This window comes from Lissotriton vulgaris, chromosome 1_1 (genome assembly GCF_964263255.1).
Source record: "Lissotriton vulgaris chromosome 1_1, aLisVul1.2, whole genome shotgun sequence".
Taxonomy (NCBI): domain Eukaryota; kingdom Metazoa; phylum Chordata; class Amphibia; order Caudata; family Salamandridae; genus Lissotriton; species Lissotriton vulgaris.
In genome coordinates this window covers 2,084,857,465-2,084,879,833 of record NC_141685.1, presented here as the reverse complement: position 1 = coordinate 2,084,879,833, position 22,369 = coordinate 2,084,857,465, and the positions used below count along the sequence as shown (strand labels likewise).

At 42.3% G+C, this 22,369-nt stretch overlaps 1 protein-coding gene across 13 annotated transcripts in view; it reads left to right on the top strand.

Annotated features, from left to right (window-relative positions):
• Positions 1-22,369, top strand: part of CALD1 (caldesmon 1) — a 555,479-nt gene that overhangs the window by 459,812 nt on the left and 73,298 nt on the right. For all 13 annotated transcript variants that reach the window (XM_086921091.1, XM_086921074.1, XM_086921047.1 and 10 more), the window contains 2 exons: positions 6,352-6,616; positions 13,055-13,192. In XM_086921091.1, the coding sequence (XP_086777217.1) occupies positions 6,352-6,616; positions 13,055-13,192 (403 nt within the window). The remainder of the gene's footprint in view (positions 1-6,351; positions 6,617-13,054; positions 13,193-22,369) is intronic.

Sequence of the window (22,369 nt, the reverse complement as noted above, 5' to 3'; positions counted from 1 at the left end):
ACCAGACCTAAAAGCAGGGTATTATGTTTAAAACCAAAGCTTGGTATATTTTAAGATACATGGATGCTAGGAAATATTAAAATAAACTTTGTCGCTATATACTTCTTATCTTGTAAGTTGTACTCTACTAATGGAATTTTTGTTGTTTAGGCCTTGCTTCATTTATTAAAAATCACAATTTTTCTAATACTGTTGTGGGCAACTTTTCTGGTACGAGTTTTCACTGTGTTACTGTTTGAATTGTTGCACAAATACTTTACACGTTGCCTCTGAATTGAGCCTGGCTGCTCTGTGTAAAGCTACCTGAGGGTTGAGCCCAGGCTAATTTAGAGTGTGCTTGTGACTTCACCCTGAGAAGAACTGTGGTAGCTGCTTGAGAAGGGTTTCATCCCCCTCAACCAGTAACCAAATTTCTTATTAGGGACTTACTGTGGATATCTGGTTGAACTGGACCAGGACAAAGCTAGATGTTCAGGCCCACCGTGATAGAGCACGGGCCGGCGATAGGAACTCAGTCAAAGCTGTTTATCTGTTGAAAAACTGCAGCGGGGCTGGGATGCGAGGTCCTATTGTTTCTGCATTGAGGGTCCTGTCAGCAAGGTCTTGCGATGCGAAGTCGGGGATTTGTCGTGCAGTCAGGGCGGTGCGTCGGTTCCATGAGCTGCGAAGTTGCGATGCAGAGTCAGGCATCACATTCAGGCTGGTGCAGATGAGCGATGCAAGGCCTGTGTCGAGAATGTGTCATGCAGCGGTGGTTCCAAAGGCGATGCAGGCTGCGGCGGTGATGCGAGCTTTGCGACAGGTCCAATCCTCGTAGCAGAGGAGATATGTCAGTTCTGCTTAGGGTAGCGCCATGCAGCAGAGGAGAAGCAACAGTTCCACTAGTTTCACAGAGGCTGGCAAAGCCCCTTAAGCTCTTCCAAGAGTCTAGGAGTGTAGTGGAACGACTTGGCAAAGTAGACTGACAGATGGCAAAGTCCATCCTGTTATGTCCCTGAAGCTTTAGGTCAGGAGGCCAGCCTAATAACAGTTGGAGTCACTTTGGGTTCTGGGTTTAAGGGCTGCAGGTCCAGTGCTTCTCACCCAGGCAAGAGGGCAGCTGGGCAGCACATCAAAACAGGATCCCAGCAGGTTGCAGTCCAGAAGAGTGGCAATTCTTCTGCAGCACATCAGTCCTTTTCCTGACAGGGTATCCACAGGTCCAGAAGTGTAAAGAAGTGGTGGTGACTGAGGTCCAGTATTTATACCCAGTTTTGCCTTTGAAGTGGATGCAAAGCTTTGAGTGTTTTCCCTTTGAATTCCACACGCATACTGCCTTTCCTGTCCTGGCTACAGACTAACTACAGGGGGTATGCTGTCTTTTGAGTGGAGGCAGAACACAGCCAATTCAGGTGTAAGTGGAACTGTGCCAAGTGTCTCCCTCCGATCTTGCCAGTGATGGCCCATTCAGCCACACCTAGGCTCCCTATTGTGTGTGGCTGTTTAGGAGGAATACACAAAGCTCAAATGTCAGCTACACCCAGTTGTGACCAGAGACAGGCTACAGGCACTAAATGGCTGAGGCAAGAAATTGCCAACTTTCTTAAAGTGGCAATTTCAGAATTGAAATCTAAAATCTGACTTCACCATAAGTTAGGATTTTAAATTGGGATTCCAGATACACCAAACATGATCTCATAATGCCTTCCGATTTGGAAATTATACTTATAAAATGTAATAAGGCAACTCCAATGTTATCCTATCGGAGAGAGATAGGCCTAGCAGTAGTGAAAAATAAAATTGAGAGTTTTTCACTACCAGATCACGCAAAATTAAAAGTACATGTCCTACTTTTTAAATACATTCTACCCTGCCCTCTGGGCTGTCCATGGGCTGTCCTAGGGGTGACTTGTATGTATTAAAAAGGAAGATTTGGGCCTGGCAAAAAGTTTATTTTGCCTGGTCAAAATGGCAGCTTAAAACTGTACACACAGGATCTACAATGGCAGGGTGAAACATTTGAAGGGGTTCTTAAGTGGGTGGCACCATTGGTGCTGGAGTGCCACTAGTAGCATCTAAATTACAGGCCCTGGGCGCATGTAGTGTCTCTTTACCAGGTACTTAAAAGTAAATGAAATATGCCAATTAGGGATAAGCTAACATGACCATATTTAGAGGAGAGAGCAGAAGCACTTAAGCACTTGTTAGTAGTAGTAAAATGTACAGAGACATAAGGCAGAAATTAGGTCAGTAAAAATGGTGGAGAAATGCAAAAAGTTGGGGGGAAGACCACCCTAAGGCTGAGGTGTCTAAGAAGAGACCAGTGTCGCCCCAAAAAGCCTTCTGGAACGAACAGGTAGCAGCAAACCTAAACCGTTTTTTGTAAGCTGGTAGACTTTGTTCTCCTATAAGAACATGATTACCTACAAATCTGAAGATTTGTTACGTGTGGCACATTTACTTTCAACAAAGAGATCTGAGTACCTTCAAGATCCAGTAATCATTATTTTATTTTTTTACTGAGAAGAATAACACCCGGGAATATGCTGATTATTTGACCCTTGTCAGTGCAAGGCATTTGCGAAATTAAGGCTTAATCAAATTGTTTCAAACAAACACTACAAACAGATTAGGCTCCAATGATAATTCAAGATAGGTACATGTGAATCACTTGCTTGTGTTATGTGGAGATGTTTAAAATACTGATGTATTGTGCAATGTTGTGTACATGTGTGCCATATAAATCAGCCCCTTTCCTGTTCTTGGAAAAAAAGCTAATTGTTTTGCTTTTTTTTTATTGCTAAACGTTCTAAAAGATTAGTTTGACTGCAGTCTTAAATATCTCCAAGACTATGGCCCCAATTACTATCATCATGGTACTAGCGGGGTGCAAACTCTGCAGCCTTAATTACTGGTTTAAACACTACAGAATGGGGAATAACTGTGCCGATCTTGTTTTACCTGGCGTTAAACAGAATTGAAATCTCAATTATATAGAGGTTAACACTCCCATTTACCACCTGCCCTGAGCACTTCACACGGGGACAGGGGCTTCAGTGCGGAGTGGGATTGGAGGAAGGAGGTTAGAGGAAGGGAGTGGGGATGATAGGGGAGAGCATTGCATGCAGGGGTGGGGTGCAGGACGAGGCCTGGCTGCTGTTCCAGCCAAAGCCTAACGCAATTTTACTGTCCAGTTTTTCCTGCCAGTAAAACCGGGATCAATATCCCAGCACCCAGGACAACCGGGCGTGAAAACACAGGCCCTTTCAGGATCAACCACAGAGAATTCCATACAGGAATTTGTTTGGAATAAGGATCGTATCTGTAGGGCGAAATTAAACAGACCAATATATATATGGTAATTTGTTGCAAAAAATCAGATTAATAAAAATAGATATAGTTCATAATGTTTGGTACCCCAGAAAAACCCCTAAGGCTTCAAGGAGATAATTAGTTTTCGTCGTTTAAATAATTTTAATACCATCAGGTAACCTGCCATTCATACTGTCTGCTGATGTCAAGTCAACTGTAATAAATTATTATAGTTGAGCAACCACGTAATTTTCTCTTTTAATTGATTATTGATTTAATAGTAGAATTAAAGGCAGCTTTGATGCCGGTAGTTCAAGCCTCCATGTATTATTTTCTGGTCATGTTTACGACTCAATGTTTAAGGTATGATAATTCGGTGTACTATGTAATTGGACCGTGTTTTCTTTTATGATCGCATATATCTGAGGGAAATTGGTAGTATATTTAAAACCGGTGTTTCCAGGAAGAAATTGATAAAGCGAAGTAGTGTGGCTCACTGGTTAGAGGCGGCAGACCCGAGAGCAGAGGACGGCCCGGGACCAGGGTTCGATTCCCGACGCGGCAGGTTTCTGGACCAGGGTCAGCGGACTCGATAATTCTCTCGCCTCGGTGCCCACTCTGATCAGCGATCACACTCGGCAACTCTGGGCATCAGCTTGCCTCATCTTCACTAACGGCCCCACCAGACCGCCGGGGATGCCTGGTCTCACCCTGGAGATACCCACTAAGGGACCATCTCTCAGGGAAGCCAGGAAGGGTTTCGCAGCGGTCGAAGCGCGGAGATACTCCTCTGGGAGTCGATCCTAGCGCTATATAAACTTGCAATTAATTAATTAATTAATTAATTAATTAATTAATTAATTAAAGGCATACCGGAGTAGACACAGTAACATGTAACGGTAGCTGTGCCTTCAGCAAGAGGTTTCTTTCATAACACTGAAGGACATTTAAAGAGCAAACAAGTAAAGACTTCATTTTAAAGTTGAACATGACACTAATGCATTTAAATAATGGGATTGATGTCATTTGTGAGAAATGGGACATGAGCGTATTTACACAACATTGAACTTGCAAAGAACTGAATGCCTGGTTATGAGTTTGACGGTCTATCCGACCACCAAACACGCAATGAAAGTGCGGTGGAGGTTGAGGACTGCTGCACCAGCAGTCTGATGCCGTATTATGGGTAAGGTGGCCATAGCTCTTTGGGACAGCCACAATCGCTGCAGTCTGGGGTAGTAATATGCATGGCAGTGCCGATGTGGCACCGGCATGCATATTAGAAGTTTCCCTCCCACCAGCGCTCTCATGGAGGTGAGCCCGTCATGAAAAGGCTGGTGGTGGGGAAGCAAAGCGGGGCCCTACAGGGGCCCTTGGTGCCTCTGTGCATGGGGGTGCATGTAGGGGGGGACTCTTTGTGCCCCCCAGTGTGCATGCACCACTGTTCCTGCACGGCTCAGTCCATGCCATGCAGGAGCATCCATTGGCAGTCCCGCTTTGGTGCAGTTATAAGGCTCAATATGAGTCTTTAAACTGCACGGCAGCAGGATCCCCATGCCGCCCGCCCTCCAGACAGCAAAGTTACTTGTAATCAGACGGGTGAGCAGCAGTCGGGTTTGGTGGTGTGGGAGCCGGGCTCCCTCACAGTCAAATTCATAATCAGGTCCTAAATCAAACCCTTCAAACAAAACTTTGACCAGAAGGTTGACTAACTCCTTTCAAAGGTGGGACCTGTTCGCTGTCGCAATGCTTCTTCTAAATGTACTGGCCTGTTGCCATAAAAGGTTGTTGTCTTAGGTCTCATTTGCTGTCCTATTCTCTGCTCGCTATTTCATAATACAAGTCACTCAGTCTTGATGCTGCTCGATCTTATTCTTTGATTACTTTGGTTTTATAGAGATAATTGACAAATTAAATACCTAATAAATACAAATATGCATGTTGTGTATATAAGCAAATGTTCACATGGTTTATAATCCCGGGGCCTGCTGATATGAGCAGGCCATTGGGCTTCCAGTTCAGGAATGGAGGAACATACCTTCCTGGAAAGGTTTTAAAGAGCTAATCTGGCTAAATGTACTTGATTTAATTTTAAACTCTTAATGCGGAGTAGAAATAAATGATAGTGTATATTGTGAAATCCGATTACATAAACGTATATACAGTATTACAAAAAGGTACACAAAGAAACCTTTTATAAAATCAAGTAGAATCTAGCTATTATATTTCCCATTACTTAGTCTTAGTTTCCAGGCTTCTTGAAGCTAGGAGGAATTTACATTTGTGGAATTCCAGAGTATTCCAAATGTCTGCCTACAGATGGCTATTCCTGAATTTACTTTATTATTGCAAACCACTATCACAGTAGTTGCAAGATCCTCTAGTCCTCATGCAGCAACATCTGTAATTTCTGCTCTGTACACCATCCAGCTGCCATTTGATGCAACCCTGATTCACAGAAATATTAAATGGGCCAAGTAATATCAAGTTCCTTTTGAAAGTAAGCTATCTCCTAACCACAATGTACTTTGAAATAGGTGTACACGACAGTGGGTGTAGAGTACAGTTTACATTCGCCTTCTACGTCCTTTCTGTGCATTATGCTTTGCCCTTCAGTGTGAGATAACCTATTACTGACTTTACTGTGACTGCACTAGATCTGGTTTATACAATTAAAACCTTTTTATCTAGCTAGCCCTTTTTTACTGTCTAGTTTAGTTTTATTCTTGAATTGTGATATTCTCAGATTTACAGCATTCTATAACATCAGTACAATGATAAAAGTGTCAATGGTTGCTGTGTCTTAGATATATTTAATCTGAGAGGGTGCATATATTTTTGAACAAGGTGTGAGCGGACTGTCTGGGTTTATATTCAGTTCAGCCTGCCTTTCACACCTTGTCTCAAGGTGAAAAGCGCAGCAGCTCCAGGAAGGCTTCAAAATGTGCCTCGGTGTAACTGATCTCCTGTTGCCTTATTAATGAGGGTTTAATGATAAATGAGTAAGTAAACCCACTGTGAGAAAATATCACCATGTTAACTAGTGTTATTTGCTCCTAGCCGTACCAGCTTGAAGAAAGGGCATACAGAACCAGAAGAAGTTGATGGTGTACCTAAGGTGGAAGCGGGCAAGCGTCTTGATGAGTTGCGTCGACGCCGAGGGGAAACTGAGAGTGAGGAGTTTGAAAAACTTAAGCAGAAGCAGCAAGAAGCAACCGTGGAACTGGAGGAACTGAAGAAAAAGCGCGAGGAGCGCAAGAAGATTCTGGAAGAGGAGGAGCGAAAAAAGAAGCAAGACGAGGCTGAACGAAAAGCAAAGGAAGAGGTATGGGTATTTTAAGGAAGCTGTTAGAAAACCCCCTGATATTATGCAGGTTGTCCCAAAAAAGACCGTGTAATAAGGTATGTCCACACATTTACTAATCATGTTTTTGTCTTTTACACTTTTAGGCAAAAAAGGTTTTATGTAAAAAGAATAGTGATTTAAATCTGCCTGTTGTGCCTAAGGAAAACTTTAAAATAACATTAGCTTTCCTAAATTGGTGTTAATTTTGTGAAACATTTACATAGAGAAAAGGTACCCTGCAGAACTAAAGCGACCACGTGTGCTATTAAAGTGTCCTTGACTGATTGTATCAGATAAAAATTTAACATTTGTCACATTTTTGCATTGCATTGCATAAGGTAGGACATTTTTTTGACAAACAAATTATGATTTAAATGGTTCATTTAAAATCAATGTCAAGATGCGTTCAAACTTTAGTCCCAAAGGGCAGTCAATAGGCATTTTCCTTTTCTTCAATTGCATCACGTCTCTATTGAATTTATTTCATTCATTGTTTCTTCTCATCAGTACTCCGCCGACGATACACTTTTTGTGACCTTTGATCACTCTTATCACTCTAAATTTTCTGACCGCTTCTCAGCCACCTGCCACTAAATGCACAATAGTTTCCTTATGTTCAAGTCAGTGAAGACTAACATACTTTCATGCATACTTGGTGCCCACAAATCCTCCTATCCTCATAAAATATCTTCCTGACACTCCCGTCACTACATCATCAAGCAGAAATTGAGGTATATACTTTAACCCTACCATGGCCTTTGAATCTGTCATTCTGACCACAACCACAGCTAACAGATATCAAATGTTGTCGTGCATCCCATTCCACATATCCAAAACATCACTAGCTGCACTTGCCCATAGTCAATTAGACTACCACAACAGCTTTCGAATAGTTATCCTTGTATGCACTTTATTACCATTGGACAAGGTTCTTCTCTTCGCTACAGGACTCTGTTTCATGTCCTCAACCACTCTTTTGTCTCCCCATACCTTACACAAATTGCCTGGCTGTCAGCAAAAATCTGGCCAACATTCAACCTAGCAATCATTCAAAAATATCAATGGCTTATTTAAATCTCGCAGTTTTCCAAATCTATTGTTTTACACACCAATAAAGATGGAATAAATGTGTTTTACTGTCCATTTAAATGAAAAAAATACCGAAAGTAGGTCTTCTTTCAAATGGCTCTACACACTGTTATCCATGACTACAAGACTATTATCTGTCAGAGGAAATAAATATGAGGAGGAATTTCCTTAAATAACTGTGCATGTGTTTGGAATATAACGCTGATGGTTTCATATGAGCTTATTGTTTTATGTGTGGCTGCTTACCATTCTAAACCCAACAGGAGTCCAACTTTGACTCCATATTTATTAGTTAACTAATGTTGAATGATATGGATACATATCTATAAGATGATAAAAAAAATGGATGCATTCTGATGGAAATGTCAAAAAATAACTGTAGTAAAAAGATGCCCTGCTTATAATATAGATACATATCTATAAGATAATTAAAATAAAATATGGATACATTCTGATGAAAATGTCCCCAAAAAATTTAGAAAAAGATGCCCTGCTTATAATATGAGAGCCACATTCAGAGATAGGACTACTTTCAAACCAGCATGCGGTAACACATGGTAATCAGTAATGCTGATAATATCATGAAGAGTGCCTATTCTATTGCAGTGAAATTGTTTACAGACACAAGCAAACATTTCAGCATACTTAAACATTTTGCTATTTGTGTGGTGAGTCTATCAAACGTCTTTATTCGCATTTGAAATATGCATGAAAGTACAGAATAAAAAAGAATTATTTAATAAAAGCATTTGATTGCCAAAAATTCAAAAAATAAATAATTTGTAAGATATTTCCATTAAAATATCAATATGCACAGGTCGCCTCATTACAAAAAGCAACTTCAGTTCATTGTGAGAGGATTTGTCACAGCATGTAGCAAGAAAATACAACTCCCCCCCAACACAAATCCGAATAACACATTTTAAAACCATACAGTAAATTACTATCCAAGCATAAGGCTTTTGTTCGTTTGGTCAATTAAAACAACACCCCTGTCTGTTGAGTTTCTCCTTATACAAAGTACTGTGTATAGAAATTTTCCAACCGTGAAACAAATGGTGTTTCGAGTCAAAAAATGAATGCTGCTTTTTGTGGCGTAAATCCAGTGTACATTCTATGCTTTTAAATTATTCTAGGGCAGATACACCTAGCATGGGTGATTGTCTCTGTGGAAAATTTAAATGTATACACACTCTTGGATGTTTCAGAATGTACACTTATGCACCTCTGTATCAAGCAGCAAGTATAGATGCATACATTAGACCTTCAAAACACCATCCCTGTGTGTGATAAATTTTAAATTGAGAAACTTGAGCTCACTCAATAGAGGTAGTTTCATTGGATAGGTGTCACCGTAGTCTTTATTAACTGAAGGATACATATTGGCACCAGCAAGTTTATTTAATTCTTGCATAAGTATTAGTATGCAAAGCTTAAGTTCATTTCTTTAATGAATTACATTCAGTTGGACAGAGACCGGATGCCACTACCGGCCCATTTCAGGACTGTATGTGTGTTTTTGCCACAGGGATGGACACCAAATCTGTGTGTCTTGATTCTGCCACAGAGAAGTGCACATTTACAGCAAGGCATCCATCCAGGGTCAGTGCAGGTGGCCGTCCCTATACCACCCCTCCCCCACCGTGGCTACTTTGGCCTAGAATTTGGAAATTATTGTTGATCACTTCCTTCAGATCAAATTACGTTCACTTGCTTTTTTTTTTGTGAAAGGTCCTCAGACCAGTTCCTCCTATATTTCCTGCTGAGTTCTACAAAACTGTAGCCCAGGCTCTTAGTATGTCTCCGTCTCGTGGCATACTCAGGGCTGGACTGGGAAACACAACTGGCCCTGGCAATGTGCTTGGCCGGCCCCCCTCCCCACTCGGGGGAGTTGGAGGTGCCGCCGAGCTCTTTGCCGGGGCCGGTTTTCGGACGATTTCGGTACAGGGAGGATTTTGCAGCTATGCTGCAAAAACGGCCCTGTAACAAAAACGCCCCCCCAGGGGCCCAAAACCAGCCCCCACCTGTGCGGCGCACCGGGGGATTGCCCGGTGCCCGCTATGGCCAGTCTGGTCCTGGACATACTTTGTATCAAGACTACAGCGTGTTTGTAATGGCACTGTTCATCCAGTGCTCAGCCTTTCTAGGCGCTCTTGGGTCTCAGTACTCTTCAATTCTTGTCACTGGTTGCTCATATTCAAAAGAAGTCTGTTCAAGGCTCGATGCCAGTGTCACGGAGGCCTGCTCTCTTTCTCCCTGTAATCCTGTGAGGTGCCCACACTTAGAGAATGTGACTCTCCTGGTAGCTCCCAGAATTCAGTGCTTCAGGACTGTGGGTTGTACTTTCAGAATGCTCATGATGAAAGCATGACATTTCCTCCCTCCTGCTTCATGCATAGTAGACTGTATTTCTGATTCCTGAAAAATGCTAAAAACTCACCCCTTTTTTCCGGCATAATTTTCTGTTCAGGAAGTCTCAAAGCCAGGATACCCTGTGCTTGTGTATTTGTTTGCTTTATTAAAAAAAGTCCTTAATTCAATTGAATCCATGCGGACCGGAAACCAGCTTCATTTTTTGCAATCCTTAGAGAATTATCATTTTTTGGACAGGTCCTGTTAGTAATGGTGGGTACATGACAGGCAGAGAGAAGGAAATCGAGGTAAATGAGCAGCGCACAGCAAGGTGCAAGCCGAGCTGACTGTGGCTGATAAGAGAATAGATAAAAATAACTCCCCATTCGCAATGAGTCCAAGAGCAGGAGGCTGCAGCTAGCGGATACAGAAGGACAGGATGGCACGGGGTAACGCTGGAGGAGTATCAGTGGTGTAAGGGGGATTTTGTGTGGAAATGTACACGTTAATTTGCTGAATACGAGGTTAGTGAGCAATTGAATTTATGGAGAGGAGCTGTATGTGAGAATGAGTATCTAGAAACAGTATGCAAATGTCTTTCAGTGAAGGAGTGTGGCGAGGAGTGTTTAGAGACCGTTTTCTGCCAGGTGGTGTCTGGATTATACATAGAAATGGGGTATTTACAAACACTAGCATATAACCAATGTTTGGTGGTGGGCAGAGGCTCACATTAACTGGTGGTCCTGCTCAACCTTCCCCTCTCTCCGAAAAATCATCTTCCATTTTTAGGCCAGAAGGATTCTTAAATATTAGAAGAGGAGATGGGAACAATATTAATGGAGGTCCATTGAACCCGAAACATTTTTAAAAGCATGGACGCGTCTGCCAGAATCTACTTCATTCGGTGTTTGGTGTGTCTTCCCAATGAGTCTGTAGGACCACTATTGCAACAAATTCACATTAAAACACATTAGTATAAGGAGAGAACACATATTTTCCCCGGAATAGAGCAGAAGAGGTGCACATACAAAGTGTCTTGTCACAAAAGTGTGGGTGCTTATATGCCTAATTTACAGAACAAGCTTCATAGTGTAGTCTGTGTCTAAAGCATATTATTTAATTGAAGCTCTATAATGTGATGGGGATATTATTTTCTTGAGTTTAGAGCCATTGTGGGGATAGATCTATGCATTTAATATTCATATCCTAAATTGTACACGAACTTGATCTTTCCCAGTGGAAGAGAATTGTGTTAATTTGACATTCTAGTGGAGCATTTTCCTATTAGTCTAAGCAAGTAGGTCTCTTGGTTTTTGTAATACGCAAATTAGTTGCATTGTTCACCAAGTGGGCACAAACGAAGCCTCAAGTCTGTATTTAAAACACCATTCTGTGCAGTTTCCGTTCCTGTGGCCCAGTGCCAGGTTCTCCCAGCGCTGCATCTCCGCTTTAATAATTGAAAGACTTGAGGCTCCGTTTGTGCCCACTTGGTGAACAATGCAACTAATTTTGGCACACAACACGGTGAGAGACTGCGAATACCAGAAGCCTTTAGGGCAGGAATACACGCCCATTAGGGTGGGACCTTTAATTTATGCAGGTGCTTCACACCGAGCTGTTGTTGGTGTAATTTGCGTGTGGCTCGTGATAAAGAGAGCAATCCTGAAACTCGTTGAGCCCTTCAATTATTAACCCCTTCACTGCGGCGGCTATGGGGGCGGGGCGGAAGAGCGGCGGGCGCATGCTGGTGACGGAACCGCTCTGTCACCAGCGTCGGTTGCGCATTTGCTTATGACGGAGCGGTTCCGTCATGGCCCCGCCCGCTCAATAGAACGCTCAGCGCAGGCGCGGAATTCGCGCCACGCATGAGCGGCGGCGGGCCATGACGGAACCGCTCCGTCATCAGCACAGCGCCACCGCAGCTGATGACGGAGCGGTTCCGTCATCAGCGCCCAAGGGGTTAAAGCGGAGATGCAACAATCTGCTTCGTCATTCTTTTGAGGCGAAAGTTTCCATGAGGTCAACCTCACAAGGGCAACTCTTTTGGTGGATAATACATATAAAGTGTGCAGTACCTCAACACAGATCATGTGTCGTCATGATCCGGATATCTACATACTTCATTATGAATTGCCAAAATATTGAGGATGAAGATTAGTGGTCCTCCTAATCCAAAACCTATTAATCACAACCCTAAATATTCACTCAGTGATCACTTTCAAATATTTGAGTTACTGCTGATAGAACGTTGTGCGTTGTTTAGCACTGTATTCTGTTATAATCAATGAATCCTGTTCAGGGCCGGGCTGGCCATAGCGGGCATCGGGCAATCCCCCGGTGCACCGCACGGGTGGGGGCCGGTTACAGGGTCAATCATAGCTGAAAATCGGCCCTGTACCAAAATCGTCCAAAAACCGGCCCTGGCAAAGAGCTCGGCTGCACCTCCTAGCCCCGAGTGGGGAGGGGGGTGGGCCGGCCGAGCACTTTGCCAGAGCCGGTTGTGGTTCCCAGTCCGGCCCTTATCCTGTTTCAATAGTTACTGTGTAATTTGATTATTTTCAAGTAGCGTTAAAAAGTAGCACCACCTACCACCACCATTCTTCCTTTTATAGTTTTCAACCATTTTCCAGCAAAACGACATCCTTCCATGCCTGGTAGGAATGCAAGGTTTATCAAAGTTGGCCCATTCTATTAGAAGCAATCTGAAAGTACCAAGCAATCGTGGTTGGGCTGTGATACGTGAGGTATGGGGTAGTCGGGTAATAAATAAACCCAGGCAAGGGAGACAGTTAAATGTATTATAACAGTACTGCCACAGAAAGAAATATTTGATCTTCCTCAATAAAACAAATACAAGAATGATTCATGCAAGTGTTATTCTTTTATTGGTATGTTTTATGTTTAAATATTATTTTCCATTTGTATAGCCAATCTTGATTTAGTAAAATAATCGGACCATGCAATATTTTCTTTTAGGAAGAAAAGAAGCGATTGAAAGAAGAAATTGAGAAGAGGCGAGCTGAGGCTGCAGAAAAACGCCAAAAACTTCCAGAAGATGGGTTGCAAGAGGAAAAGAAACCATTTAAATGTGTTACTCCTAAAGGGTCTCTTAAGGTACACTCACTATGCAGCAATCATTCATCACAAAGCAATACATTTGAATCAATTATGTTAATTGGGCATTTTCCAGTGTTCATTTAAGGCAATGTGTTAAAAAGATAAAAAAAGTACTTAGGTAAAAAAAAAGTAACTTTCTGCTTGACAAAAATATAAAGGTTATGAAAACAGCTTTTCACGTACATTATCCAACTTCTCATGCTAGGTATGAAATCCCTTGTTTATGTGGAAAATTGTTGAACTGTCATGTGGATATCAGTGCAACAGATCAAAATATAGTATTGATATTCTCAAAGACTTCTGTTCGGAGTCGTTACTAGAGACCTTCACCTTGAATATAGGCTGTGTCGGAGGAACAGCCAGAAAATCACATTTGAAATAGAAGGGACAGTACCGGTTCTGAAGCCTTCAATAGTGGATCCACATCCTGTGTCCAAAAAATGACCATAAAAGTGGGACAAACATTCCACTTTGTTTTGTTTCCAATTTCATTTTGACCAAGGAATGAAGTGCTCCATAGACCTGAATGTCTAATGTGTGACTTCGCCTAGGGTTTGCATGACAGTTGCCCAGAGGTGAGGGGACTTCTCATAAAGTCTGCAAGTAGTTGGAGAGCCTGAGCACCCAGAAGCCTTCCTCCTTGCTTGTAGAGGAAAGAGTAAAAATAAACTGCCTGGGCATGCAGGAACAGAGACTATCCAAGAAGAGAAGGCTTGCATGTTTCTAGTATGTGAAACACTCAGATGTAGATGACTATTGTCAGTGAGTGAAGCGGATTAACCCAAATTGTGAGGGGCTACCTTGTCCCCTGATGTAGCTCCTGCCTTGAGCTGTGTAAGAAGTTGTGCAAATTAACCATTGTTGTGCTGCTCAACATTTTTTGCCTCCAACTCTAAATGCCTGGTACTGCCAGTGCCCATCTGTCTGGAGCCGCTGCATTGGCTTGGAGGCTGAAACTGCCTAAGATGACTGCCCACTTGCATTGGGTTGGAGGTTGCAACAGCTGAAAACCAGCATCTGCCTGCTTCGACTCTAGAGGCTACATCTCTCTATGAGCCAGCCGAGCATGCTGTTTAACTCCAGTGGTCCAGGGAGACACAAGACCCTCATCTGCGGTCCTCCATCGCTGACGTCCCCAGCTGCAAAGTCGCCAATTGCGCCAGCCTACGTCCTTGAGTCACTTTGCTGTTTGAGACGTAACAAAGGCTACATTCTGAACTGCACGTAATACTCCAAAGTGGACTCTTCAACAGCTGCAAACAGCACTTCACAGTTGAAGTCTTATTCCCTTAAACCATTTTTATTATTGGGTGGGGGGAGACCTTCTAAAGAAACAGCCATAGTCTTTGTCAGGGTGAACTATAAAAAGTCACTAAATTACCCTATGCTTAATTCTCTCGTAACTTGGCACAAAAGCAGTCAGGCTTAACTTAAAGGCAATGTGTACATTTATGCAGCGCTCAAAAACAATAATTTGAGAACATTGCACAATAAAAACCCCAGACTAATTTAGAAAAATAGAGTGAAATTATTTGACTCCAAAATGATAAAAAAAACAATCAGTGGAACCTGAGTTATGCCGTTTTTAAGTTTTTAGTGCAATCTAGCACCTTTTTGATCAAGGCGGCACCTGGGACATCTAGTCGTGCTAGAATGGGGCTAAGTCGAAAGTTATGGCTGACTGCAATAGACTGCAGTTTGTATACACAAGAAGGATTGGGTCTGGTCTTTGCTTACCTGCAGACTTGGAAGAAGTTTTGGAGAAAAATTACAGAGAAGGAAAAGGTCTGCGGAGAAAGGTAGGCAGCAGTGTCTGAGGAGGAGGCTTAGTCGTCGGAAAGCTGCTGGACGAAGTCAAAGTGAATATTTCCACTTTCAGACTCAGGGCCTGATTTAAATTTTGGCTGTCCGACCACCAGTCTGTGACGACAGCTGTACCAAGAACTCCGCTGAGCCTACAACTGTCACCTGTCGTATTTAGATGTTGCAGCTGTATACAGAAGACCACTAACATGGTGGTCTGGCTCCCAGTACTCAGCTGTCTGTGAGCTGCTGGTCTTGCGCCAAGCCAATTTAGATACTCCCGATGGGCTGGCAGTCTGCGAGCGGCATACACCTTATGGAGTGAGGTTATGGGAGTGCACAGACATGTAGGAAGTATTTTAATGAAAAGGTAAATAAAATATATTTTGTGTATGAGTTTATTAGGGCATGTATGTAATGTGTAGCGACCATATTTCTCACAATAGGCATTTCACACACATAACAAACACCTACCTCGATTCTATCAAAATGGGATGTCAGTCCGTCAGACTCAAGGTGCAGCAGGACAGGGAGGACCTAGATGAAGGTGAGAAGGATAAAACTATACCCTGAACCACCAAAAAAGGTGAGTTTTCACCTTTTTTCTAATCATTAGTAGAAGTAGGAGAGACTTCCATCAGAATTCCCTCTGAAAGAGGCCACATCCAAATCTGGAGGTCCGGAATCCTGGCTGGACTTCCGCAGCCGCCTCCTCCAGGCCATCCTGTAGTAGGGGCAGAGAGCACAGTCCTGATGGAGTCGGCGGGACCACAGCTATCTTTTCACCCATTACCTGCACATATCTATTCAGGCGAGTGGACTGCCAGGTAGGCGAGCGGGAAGACCGCCAAAAAGAAAACTCCATCACAGTCGTCAACATCTAAATCAGGACCTGTGCTCTGTTTGGAAGGTGAAAATCTCGGACAAGGGATCTGGGATGCTGGAGCCAATTAACACGATTTGCTGCTCCTTCCGATAAGTGAAATATGATAGCATTTGTAAAGAGCACCGGAGAGGTGCCCCGGCGCTGGAGGCCGTTGGGAAGATTAAGCAAGCTATTGCCCAGAGTCACATGGTCCTGAGCTAACCTGCCACCGGGGATCGAACCGTGAACCCTGTGGTCAGAAGTCAGGCACCCTGGCCGCTTCGCCAAACCTCTTCCACATAAGAATGTAGCGAGAGCTACCGCGAAGCCAGGCCGAACGGTGATGCACATGGGGGTGGTCACTGAGCAGGTAAGTCCCAATCTTCTCTTGGTTCTTGGAGCACTGTTTGGCAGATCATTTTCTGTGTCCTAAGTTTTGGATTTTGGGCGGTTGGGCTCATTTAGCACCTCTTCCAAGGGTCCAACACTTGGGGGTGGGAGGCACCACTTGGAGGGTTAGGACTCACTTCAGGCTGGGTCAGGCTGCACTTTGAAAGTTCTTGGAGCTTTTTATATCCCTTTAACTCTCAACAGGCGGTCAACAAACTGGTCCTTGGAGTCCCTCTGGTGGTCCTGGGATCAGGCACAAAAATATAAAGCAGCAGAGCATTCCTCTGTGAGCACAGTGCAGGGTTCAGGCAGCAGGGCAGTCTTTTTCGAGCAGTATCGCAGTACACTAGAGTACACAGCAAGCCTCATTATCATTATCATCAATTTTATTCCATGGGACTGGCATCCTCACAGCAGTGAAAAACATATTTATGAGTACATATCCTACAGTTTAAATACAGAGCCCTCTACCCTATGGGCTGTTCACGGTCTACCCTAGGGTGACTTATAAATGATTAATAAAAAAGGAAATTTAGGCTTGAAACAGGTTTATTTTGGCAAGTTAAATTGGCAGTTTTATACTGCACATGGGCTGCAAAGGTGGGGCCAATACATGTTTTAAAGGACTACTTAATAGGGTGGCACAACAGGTGCTAAAGACCCACTAGTAGAATTTAATTTACCAGTCCTCGGTGTATGTAATAGTTTACTGGGACATATACATACATTAATTATGTCCCTTTAGCACTGGTCAGCAGTGGTAAAGTGCTAAGGCTAACACAAATGAATTCATTAGCCAAACAAGGGTTGAAGGCAACAACATTGTGTGAAGAGCACCTGAAAGCAGATAGGCTTAACAGCTGTTAACAGAAATACCTTGAGTGAGACACACATCTTTGATTTAGCAGGCTGCAGACCTTAAAACTTTACTAGATGACTCTCAACTTAGACACAAGTGTTTGCTGTACCAAGCTACAGTACCTCAAATTTGGATGTCCCTTGTGTTAGACACAACTCTCTTATAGGTTTCTGCCACTGCCCCATCTCAGGATACTGTGGCTTATTAACCTGTTCCATGCGTCGGACAGGCCCGGCCGTCCTTCGGCACAGTGGGCGTGTGCGGAGGACGGCCGGAGACCATCCGAACCTCGCCCACTCATTATTTTGACCGCACCGCTGCGGAATTCGTGCCTCTGTCAATGGATTACCAGATCAGATGTCCTTGAATGTCGTCTTTTATTTAAAAATTGTCAGGTAGGCTAATTGTAGAGAGGGCGGGGAAATAATATATGATTTACATATTCACTTTAGCAAGTCTAATGGTTTTTACGTGTGTGTTTGTCTTAAATAAATATCCCAGTGTTGAGTTATAATAGAAAAAATCATTAGTCAGTCCTTCTGCATTTTTTTAAATGACTGTATTATTGATAGGTAATCCCAGTCACTATCTGTGTTCTTGAATGCGCAAGGCAGCAGTCACCAGTAAGGGAAGAGAGCAATGGAAAACTAGGATGGGACGATGCATAGGACTAGCCACTAGGGAGGAGTGGAAAGTGATAAGGGGAGGGTGACCTCTGACTGAAACTGGTGGGGATGAGAGTGAGGGGTTGCAGTACCATAGGTCTTTACTACAGTGTTATTGAGTCAAGCTCAAGTCTTTGCTCTAGTAGGCTTCAGTGCCAAAAATCATTACAAGACGTTTGAGTCAGACTCAAATGCTTGTTGTACCAGGCTTCAGTGCCTTAAGTGGTTAAGAGATGTTTTGTGAGTCTGACAGAAATTTCTCGTATGTTTCCACCACTCTTTCCTCCAACTCGTGATTGTAGAGAATTATAGAGAGATCATATACCCTTGAATGTCTCGTTTTGTTGACCGTGGAAAGGAAGAATGGCAAAAAAGACTTGACTAATTTTATTTGGGGGAAACAGACCATAGAGATGTGCATTTTCGTTCAGATGTTTCCTCTTTTTCTTTAGCTCTTGTAAATACAAAACAGTATGTTTTTTTAAATGCTGAGAAACAGGGGTTTAGCTGTCTCCTTCAGTATAGAAAGCTACAGTCATCATTGTGGACAAATAAAGAAACCGACGGCAGGACAACATTTCAGAAACTTGTCATGCCCATGATGTTCTATTGATGTATCCATCAAGCTAAAGCATCACTCATGAAGTGTATGTAAGACACAAGTGGGTGCCAACATGATCTGAATTGCTAAGTAAGGAGATCAGGTACAATCAATGTTTGACCTTCACTTTGCTGGAATAATTTCATAAGCTGAAAATTGAAAAACTCAAACAGAGGCAGTGGGATATTTTCACATCTGGCCTGAAACTGGACATAGATGTGGACACATTTATATTTCTTACTGAACCAAGGACCCACAATGTATTCAAATATCTATTTTATTTAGTAGATCTGTCACACCCACTAGAATCATTTTCACCCTCCCAACTTGCCAAAATCATCACAGGGATTTCAGTCAGGTCACAGGCCCTGAAACCCTTCCCTCCCCTTCAAATCTTTGTGGTCTCATCCATTGATTCAGTGCAACCTCCACCTAAAACACATGACTGCACCACCCTGGAGGCTCCATAGTTTTAGAGATATTAGCATGACGTCACAGAATCAATAAAGTTGCCACCATAAAGGAAATGATATACCATAGCTTTCCATTCATACATATTTTGCACATGGAACACATAGCACGTTGTACCCAAAAACAAAATCAAAATTTTGCTAATGCACAACCACTTAGAAGTTAAAAATTGTGCCTAAATTATATATTTTTGCTTTTAGATAGTTCTTAATTCACCCTGACACAACAACAGTGGTATCACAAACTCAACATACACGTTTGCTACCGCATTTAGGGCCTGATTCACAAAGAGCCTTCTTAGTCGTGGGGGAGGCTCTCCAGTCGTGGCGGAATCTTCAGAGTTAAAATTCTCATTGGAGAGATTCCACCAGTAGTGCAGATCCTCGTTGTGAATCGGGCCCGCACACTTTAAGCACTATGTGTGAGATCGACACAAATACTATGATCACCTAAGTGACGATTGAATGCACATACAACATTGTTTTTGAATCCAAATTCACATGAAGGATTAGAAAAACATGGATTTGCTCACATTAATGGATTTACCCATGTTTAGATTTCCAGATTGCGTGCAGAGCTTTCCATGTGAATTAATCTGCTCACAGTGTCAGGTCATCAATCTAGCAGAGGGAATGAGCAGCCAAAAGCTTCCAGTTTTGTGGATATTCATGACCTTTTGGCATGCACAATATAACATTATAATCAGGGATTTACTCGTGTCAAAAGCAGAAAAAAAGTCTGTATCTTGCTGGGAATTGGAAGAAAGGATCCTAACATTTATACTTTGACATTATTTTCCCAACTGCAATGCTGCAATTGTAGGCTTGCAGCATTTCTCTAAGTGTGAATTGTTATGTTTGAGTGATATTCGAATCTGTGACATTCCCAGGCTCATTAGTCTTTGAATTGCTTGTGAATTCCAGAAAAACTGGAAATAAGTAAAATTGTAGGTGTAATCCTCCAAATGGAAAATTCTACTTTCCAGCTGGGGCTTTTGTGAATCAGTCCCTGACTTAGTGTACATCAACTTTGATTAAATACTTTGGATAGGACACTCATGTTTTAGATGGTTTGTTAAGAAGTCAAAGTGACAGCTCCAGGTGACAGAGGTGTAATGTGTGCTAACTGTCTGGCTTTCATGATTATTCCACAGATCTACTTCGTAATTTTGTTTACTGTAGGTACTTCATTTGTTGCGTGTTTGCATGTTGTACTTAAATGCGTGCCATTTTTGTTTTACTCGCTGCATGTCTGTGTGACCCCTAATTAGAGCATGACTTGTCAATACATGTTATGCAGTGGTGTGTGTTGTTTTTAAGCTCGTGATGACTTTTGACATCAAGCATTGTAGCTCCAGTCAGCTCACAGAAAATATATAATTGCTTTTTCAGTGGAAAATGTGAGTGCAAAAACAGTTATTCACATTGAAATGTTGAGAGCTCTATTGAAAACAACGGGGTCGCTTTGGGCTTATAATGGCTGGTACACAACTTCTGTTCCAACATTACAATGCTTGTCTTTATGTTTCTCCCTTTTTAATTTAGAAAATTCTAGCCTTAGTGGCTAGAATATTCTAATTTCCTTATAGCCCTTCTCCCTCGGTGTATACCGGTTGTTAAAGACCCTCGGCTCGGGCCTATAACTCCGGTTCAGGGCCTTTAACAGCTGGTATAGTCCTTGGCAGTGGCTATAAGGCTATATTCATGTGTTCAGGTGAAATTTTTGCGATGTTCTATTGTGAATTTATTGCGATTGTAGGATAATGTCTAATGGCCTTTTACCGCAGTGGCTTCCTTCTGGTGATTTTACGAGATGTACTGATGAAACAGCCCATTCTCTGGCCATTAGCTGGAGCTTTCATATTGCGGTCTCAGTTTCTTTTCTTCTCTTTTATAGCAATGTGCACATCTGCTCCCATGAGACAGCTGTCAAAAATCTGGGCAGGTTAGCTTAAGTGGGTAAAACTCAAAAGTAAATAATTAAATTCTTCTGAAATGAGAATCAGATGTAGAAGAAAATCAAGTTACCTTGCAACTTGGCGTGAGGCCATATACTGACTGATGAGAGTTCTACCTTAACGAGGTTCAGCCACGCAAGAACCTGCAGAGTGCCCGAGTGGTCTATATTTGGTTCTTCTTAAACCAAGATGGGTGGAATGTTACAAAATTTAATTTACTTTACATGATTATAACTTGAGTGTAGTGCTTCCTAAACTATAGAAAACTCCTTTGAGGTCTAGTAAATGTTAAATTAGAATGCAGCGCGAGATGAGACAAAAGCTCAGATATTATGTCCCACCGGTTTGGTCTTTGTTATAATGGCTCTACAGAGCAAGTTCCACCGGTTGTATATTTGTACCCAGCAGTGGTAATGTGCACGTGTCTTGTAGGTTTACTAGTTGTTACCATGTGCTTGTGGGTCCAAGGTATTGCTGGAGATTTATACAAGTGGTGGACGATGGAAGAATACTCTGCGTCCTTCCCTGTCACATAGAAGTTGTAAGAGTGTACCTTCATAAAACGTGTTTTTTTTGCTGTATTTGTCCAGAAAGTGCCTTGGCCTAAAATCACAACATACTGTCACCTAATGTTCTTTGTTAGGAGATTGCCCAGTATACCATTTATATTATATAACAAAATTAAGATGACAATCTTGCTTTCATTATATATTTTACTGGATCAGTGCAGGTCCCTTGGAAGGACGGGCGGGCATGGCACCTAATGATCCTCTCCCCCTTCTGATGAACCTGATTGAATACGTACACCAAACTTCCCTGTAATAGAAATAGCAGTGCAAGTTCTTGTAATGTTACATTCATACACATAATGAGCACAACAGATACAAATCTTCACTCTCTTACACAAAATGGCATACAGCTCAGGAGTCAGCAGTGCAAGCTTCGCTCATTCATATCATAAAGGTACAGCTAGGGAAGTAGCAGTGCTAGTTTCTCTCTTTCACAGACACAAGTACACAAGCAGTAACACAAGCTATCGTCTCACACCACAGGTGAACAATGACATTAGCAGTGCAATGTTTCCTTGCACGCAGAACAGGTATAGTATCTCTAACACACAGAGAAGAGCATCCACAGCATCACTGAAAAGCATCCTGTTGTACCACAAGTATTCTTTATAGTGAAAATTATAATAGTTCTTGTCAGAATTATCAGTAATTTCTAGTTCAAAACACCAAAATCTTCAGAGGCGAGATAGAGCTGCCTCAAGCACAGGACACAAGTCCTGAAAAAGAAGTGGGGGGACTCACCAAGTTAGGCAGCATGCAAGTCACTTCATTGAGCATGACTTCACAGCGAGTGACCCAGTGTACAGAAGAAGGGATCCCCTGTGTAAAAATAATGATTTGAAGGGCAGGGAGAATACAACAATGCAAAAAAACAACTCCTTGGCAACCAACTGAATAATTTGTTATCAATATAGTATATAGGCCAATAGAACATAGAAATAGAAATATATATATATATATCTCAATAAGAGTGTAAACTAACAATATTCAATAT